Genomic DNA, 7,128 nt, shown 5'->3' with positions numbered 1-7,128 from the left:
ATTAAGTTTATAACATCCAAACCTAGGGCAAAACTCGAGGTTATGGTGTGCATGCTATTAAAGAAAGGGAAGTATAAGTTTAATGAGCTATGTATGGTACATCTTACATGTTTATGTTAGTATAAATATTAAGCATGTATACTTTTCAAGAAAACCCTATGTTCATTATGTTTTCTATATGATGTAATACTTATTAAGTACTCTAGTCATTTTGTATATTTATTTTTATATTTTTAAAATGTACAGGAAAAGAAAATTGTGTTGACGAGTAGCCGACCAAGCATAGCTAATGTTTCATGTTTCAAGAGATTTTCAAACTTAGTTAACAAGTGTCTTTTCTTTTTCACAAAATGATTAGTTTTAAATTTTCTTGCTATGAGACTGTTTATTTATTTAATGTTGTTGGGAATTAATTTTCGACAAATTAGATATTTTTCTTACGTTAGTTATCTTTACTGGGCACAATTACAAACGTATGTAACACTCATAACCTGCGGGAATGGGTGTTACAAAGCTACTCTTGGATGTTGATACCAGGGTATTCGAAACATAGTAAAGAGGGTGTTTTCATTAAGTCCTTAGTTTGTTGCTTAAGTTCATTTTCTTGCCCTTGTTGCTCATTCCCAATCATGAGATAAAACTATGCCACGAGGGATTTTAATTTCTTCTTGGAAGACATTATTTGATGAGATGGGCAGAAGATTTCCTTTAGATATGTACATTATTAGAAGCTGCTCTCTTGGCCAGAACCGAAGAGCCATGGGCAGAAGATTTCCATGGCGAAGATCAACATGCTGCCAAAGAGTTTGATTGGCTATAAGGACCAATTTAAAGAACCAGCACCACCAACCAACAGCACGATACAATCCAACCATGTTCCATACGGTAAAGTTTAGAGTTTTGGTTTCAGAAGAAACCATTAAATGGACAATATATCAGCTGCAAAACAAACCCACAAGAGAGTACAGAAACACCAACACCTCATTCATCAGAAAGAAACCACCGACTTGGGTTGGGCTGAAGACTGCAACTGAGAAAGAGCAGTATCACTTTCGTCATTCTCATCAAAAGCCACTGGTTTTCCATAGATATCCTTCCTGTAAATCAAATCAAAATGTAATCAAGATTCCCGAGAGGCAATTCCATATAAAAACCAATAAGATTCAGACAAATCTTTATATGATGATGCGAGACATGGTATTCATTTGGACCAAGTTTTCTTTTCTTCTTTACAGAGAAATGAAAAGCAGGGACAAAATTAATAACATTGCAATCAAGGAACAAAAACACGATAAAATCATTACATCAATACAAGTTCATTATCTTCAAAAACACAAGATTTCAAATCTGGGTTCCATAAACTGTAATATTTATTACCTACAAAAGCCACGAGTCTCTGCCGAAAAATATAGGTTCAAACATACTCATTGCAACCACCACAATTCAAACATAATCCATCTACTTTCAGTCAACACTAGTGTTAATACATATCCTTACAGGGAGTGCTGAAACTAACTTATGTTACTACCCCCTTGTGGCATCTCCCTTTTGTATCTAGCAGTTCAATAACATGGAAGTCATCAAGCTATCTAAATACAGGTTTCTAATAACAGCAGCTAACAAAATGGGAATGAGAATGGATATGGTTATCTTCAGCCAAGGTCTTGACCTGGCTTTGATATTTGTATTCTTGAAATATGAGGTCAGCAACATAAGATATTTGTATTCTTGAAATATGAGGCCAGCAACATAAAAATCCTGTCACCATACACAATCTACATGTGGAGAAGGGAAAGTTTGTATTGGCTTATCCACAGAACATAATATGAAGTAAATGAGTGCAGTAATTTGGCTCCTGAGTCACCCAAATGATTAACAATTTGCTTTGGAATCATATTCAACAACGGAGGAAGCAAGCATACTTTTGAGTGATAAAACTCTCTTCAGACAGAGCTTTTTCTAATCTCTCCTCAAACGGTGTAGCATGCCAACTAACTTTCTGGTCCTGCAAAGACAACCAGCATTTCTTAAACGGAGCTTTCATTGTTGGTGGCAGCAAGCAGAAAACAAAGAACCAAAAGAAATACCTCCTTGTATTTGTTGGTAGAATTCGGAATTCCATTCCCATCCCACCACTTCGGTGAAATGTGAGAAGGCTCATCATTATTCCAGTGAGAAGCAACAAGCCCTATTATAGGCCTGTCCCCCAGAGTTCTACCAAAATGAGGTGTTTTGGCAGAAGCAGAGTCATAATTTTCACTATTCGCATCCTGAATAGATGTCTGTGGTTTCAGCCAAGCAGATGGGCTTGCTTCCACCTTCAATTCTTTCCAAGGCAAAGTTTCTTTTACTCCTCCCTCTTCTGACCTAGGGGGTGGAGTTCCCTCAAACTCTAGAGATTCTCTAAGCTCACCAGAAATCTTAGAGTCTTCTTTCTTCAATTCCTTCCATTGGAAGTCACTCTCAACTGGGTTCAGAACGGAATACACATAGTGGGACCTGATTCGAGTCTTCCCATACGGTAGATTTTCTAATGTTGTGGGAAAAACAGTACCAGGTGTTTGCATCTCATCAGACAGCTTAAGTGGGGTTGGATAAGGTAAAGGCTCTGAAACACTCTGATCACCTGGTGCTTGATAGTTCTTTGGATTTTGGCTTACATTTTCTGATGAACTTCTACAGTTGGATGCATCAATATCACAGTCAAAATGCACAGACTTGTTCCTGAATCGAGCATCCGTTGCAACATTTTCAGTCTGATTACCATGAACTCCGACAGCGGTATTAATACTCCTGGATTGATTGCCTTCAGTAGAGCTGAAAGATGTCCTGCCAGTATTCTGTATGCTGGATATACAGCTACAAGAAATAGATGAAGTTTGACAAATGTCAGGAAGCTATAAATCTTGTTTTAAGTGTATCAATCTAAGTGGGAAAAAAAAAAACACTTTTAACCATGGAACTAATTGTTCTCTTTGAAACCCTATCAAAAACAAAATAGAGACGACCACAACAAGCCTCTTAGACTAATGAGGTAGCAGTCAGGTAGGACTTATGACATGTGAAACTCCCTGCTCATGCCTGGTGTATCAGTTGGTTCACAACGACTTTCATTATAAATAGAAGTACAACCTGCTAGGCGTCCGCTCTTGCAAACCTAATACTTTTTCCCACTCTTCACAAAGTTTATCAGGAGTGGGGGGAAGATCAGGTTGTTTGTCTAACTGTAGCTTCTTGATAGTTGTGTTGGGAAGCCATGAATGGAATTTTTGACCCTCTAAATTTCTTTCATAGGGAGGTGAACCATTCAACTTTTCAGTTGCTTTCCGAATTTCAGCAGGGGTCTCCACTAATGTGCCACAGTATTTAAGAAACTTGGCCTGCACAATAATTTTAGTATAACCAAGTAGACAATGTCAGCAGGCAAAAACAATTTTGAATAAAGAAGGGTATTTCTCAAAGTAGCCAACTCAATCCTATATAAAGGAATGAGAATGATTCCAGTATTTGTGGTTGACTCAGGTACTAGATGGATGAAATAGGTCTGCAATCAAATTCAAATTCTTGACTCTAGCACCATAATGAAAGTGACCAGTGTACGAAATTCAATAATCAAACCAAAAAGAATATAGCATTACTTTCAGTGAAGAACTATCAATCACCCTTGGATCATCTCAATTAAAAAGAAAAAAAAAAAACAAGATTGATGAGCAATGACACTCCATCATAGTGGGATATGAGTAGGATAATGATGTAATACATAGAATTTTCCTACTACACCATACAACTTGGATGGAAGCAAGAGTTAACTATACCATACAGCTTCCTCAGTTTTGATTAATAGTCTCATACAACTTGGATTCAAAAGCATTTAGTGACTCAGAAATATCACCGACAATACCCATTTATCAATAGGTACCCAAAAAAAAAAAAAAAAATCATACAACCAGAAAACAGAACCAGTCGAAGAGAAACACCATAAAACAACCCATCTATATCGGATAATCAGGCTTCGTTTGGAAAGCAGTTCTTGAAATTATCAGTCCACATTAGATTAATATAGTGTTTTTACTTTGAAACACAATATAAACTACTCACATCTTCAAAAGGGAATAAAATAAAAATGTAATGTGATGTAAGGACGCAAACAAAGCATATGATTAAGAAATTTAACAAAAATGATGAGCGGAAACATAATTATTTGCTTCTATTTATAACTCGAATTCTGTCTATTCAACATTACACTTAATATACAGTAAGAAGGATAAATTAAAGAATACAGCATTTTATGAAAACTCTACTCCTGGTAATCCTAACGCCTAATTACGAATTAGATAGACGATAGAAACATGAATCACCATTTCATATAAACAGTTCTTAAGACCTCAAAAGGTTAAACAAATCAATCTTAAGGAAGTCCCACGTAATATCAATTCCATTATACCTCATTCTTGAGATCCATGTGCTTTACGGGAGATCCAAAACCAGTAGTTTCCCTATCATTGCAGCCAGAATCTACTTTATCTGTAGAAGAAATTTGAAAAGATCACTAGAAATTGACGGCATCCGATTATTGGTTTTAATGTGATTAAGAAAAACTCAACAAGAGCATATAACTTTAACAGGATGATTTATACCTTCAGATATAAAAAGTGATGATAAACGATTTTGAGATATCAGAATTTCCTGATCATTATGCACAAAGCAGAAAGTGAGCTCACGGTTCACAAGTGAGAAAATGATCTTTGCTCATAAATAGTTTTAGCTTTAAGTTTTCAGGAAACCAAGACAACATAGAAGCACGAGACACAAAAACTCATTTGGATTACTTTCCTTTATTTTTCCAGGCAGCTTAACAGATTAATTTAAATAAACAAAAAAGAAACGTAAACTAAATCTCACGAATCCAAAATTCTGCTCGATTATTGAAAATGAACCAGAAATAAACGATTAAATCTCACTCACATTTTTAATTAATTTGTTCCTAAAAGGAAAACGAGGATAAAGAAATACCGAAATGTTTTAAAATGTCTGTTTGGATGCTTAGACACCTCGAGAAACTTGAAGAAATTCAAATCTTGAGTTTTTACTTGAAAAAACGAAGCAATATTTGAAGTATTAGAACATAAAATTTCGATATATCTTTTGCTTTTCTTTTTCTCGACTCGGGAATCAAACAGAGAGAGAAGTGGGCGAGAAGTGGAATCGCACGGTGGGCTTGGATGCAGTGGCAGAAGTGGAGACGAGATGGGGCGGAGCACGGTGGCGACCTTCGTTGGTCCGAAAGCAAGCAAAGAAGCAACCCATGGCTCTGGAAATCGATATTTCGAGGAAGCGCGCCACCGATATGCAAGTAAACCCTAATTCACGCCAGAAGGACAATTTCATAGATTATTGGCCTTAGCTTCTCGAGAATGCTTGAGCCTTGTATGATTAATCAGGTGGTCTGAGAGAGAAAGAGAGTTGTTGGGTCGTTTTTGAAATTTGAACAGAGAAATCGAGGGAAAGGTACCGCTCCAAAATAAGTTTGGAAGTAATGATGGTGAATTTCTAGAGTAGCCTTGCGTATTCCTTTTAAGTAAGAATTCATTATTTAAAAATTGAATTTTTTTCATCTTATTTTTAAACTTGTCTGCTTGTTTTAACGCTCAACAATTATGGATGTAAACACAAATTGAAAAATCTAATATTTATTTTTAAAAATCAAAATGGGTCTTAAATTGGTTTGTTATTAGTTTTTATATTTTAAAAATCGATTTCAATCGAATGGACTGATATATATATTTTTTAATTTTTTATATTATATATTATATATTTTTTATATTATATTATATATATTATATGTTAAATTACTAATTAATATAATATGAGATTTTAATCTTATTATTTAAATCTATTAATTTTATGTTTATAACATTTTATATGGATTAGACACTATATATCTTATTAGACATTAATTGTACTATTTAAATCTTATTATTCAAATCTATTAATCTCACAAATAAATTAGAAAATACTTATACTATATTAGTATAATTAGATATTATTAAATTAGTATTTGTTAATAATAAATACTAAATTTTATCGATTAAGTTTAGTGTTAAAAAAATTATAATATTAAATTTATGTAATGTCATACTTATAAATGGTAAATCGTAAATCGAACTTAGTAATGATACACACAATATATTTCACAATACATATTATAAAATAAAGATATTTTTATAAAATTATATTAGTTTTATAAAGTAGTTTACAAAAACACTTCTCCTTTTAAAATATTGTTGTATAAAGTATTGTAAAAATTCACGTGTGTATTATTTTTCATCTACAATTATACAAATCATTTGCCAAAGTTTGGAGCTCCACGAGGAAAATGTTTACACTCGCTATGTTTGTTTGACGCGTGGAAAGATTCAGCATATATTTGTTATAAAATGATTGATACACAGCGTTCTAAGTGGATAATTTATAATAAGCGAGTAGAGTATAGTACATTATGATCGTGTATTGTTTTCACTCGGCATATGTGTTGTATAATAGAGAATTAATATTTCTATTTTTGAAGTGTGCAACTATTGTGAAATATTTTTTAAAAAAATAAATAAATTTAAAACTCGCATAAAAAATTATTTTTTAAATAATAAATTATATTTTTTTTCAAGAAGAATGCATAGACTTGCATATCCTAAAAATCTATCTAGCAATACTCTTTATAATATTATATTAATCAAATTTAAATTATCCCAAAATCACAGCTGATTAACATATTTATTTACGTTATTATTATTTCAACCCCACCTCCTTGCTCACTCTTAAGGGCTAGTTTGAAACTAGGGTTGAAGAATTTTTAGTGAGAAAACCAACCTGACTGAAAATTTCTTTGATTAGTTTTGGTCCTCCATTTTTGAGGAATTTGGTTTTTGGTCTAGTCCCGGGATATGAATTTTTTGGACTAGTCGGGACCGAAATTGACCAAATTGTTTTATATATTTTTTAAAATTTGTTTTTATATATAATATATTATTTTATATAATATTGTATAAGTTAATTATATAATTTTCATCTAATCTAATATCATTGACTATATAAAATATTAAATAATATATGTTATCAATTAATAATGTA

At 33.0% G+C, this 7,128-nt stretch overlaps 1 protein-coding gene across 2 annotated transcripts; it reads right to left on the bottom strand.

The window, feature by feature from the left end:
* Nucleotides 1–861: 861 nt before the first annotated feature.
* Nucleotides 862–5,552, bottom strand: LOC109002364 (protein JASON). 2 transcript variants are annotated; one of them, XM_018980069.2, is made up of 7 exons: nt 5,212–5,544; nt 4,638–4,686; nt 4,445–4,524; nt 3,133–3,380; nt 2,088–2,859; nt 1,923–2,005; nt 862–1,097 (listed from the first exon to the last, which is right to left on the bottom strand). In XM_018980069.2, exons 1-7 carry the CDS (start codon nt 5,386–5,388, stop codon nt 989–991), a joined length of 1,518 nt encoding a protein of 505 aa, XP_018835614.1. In that variant the 5' UTR covers nt 5,389–5,544; the 3' UTR covers nt 862–988. The 2 variants fall into 2 exon arrangements, with proteins under 2 accessions (XP_018835614.1, XP_035540709.1); XM_035684816.1 differs by lacking the exon at nt 4,638–4,686 and having other exon boundaries at nt 5,212–5,552.
* Between the last annotated feature and the right edge of the window lie 1,576 nt (nt 5,553–7,128).

The sequence above is a fragment of the Juglans regia genome, chromosome 1 (genome assembly GCF_001411555.2).
Source record: "Juglans regia cultivar Chandler chromosome 1, Walnut 2.0, whole genome shotgun sequence".
In the NCBI taxonomy this organism is placed as follows: domain Eukaryota; kingdom Viridiplantae; phylum Streptophyta; class Magnoliopsida; order Fagales; family Juglandaceae; genus Juglans; species Juglans regia.
This window is presented reverse-complemented; position numbering and strand designations above follow the sequence as displayed.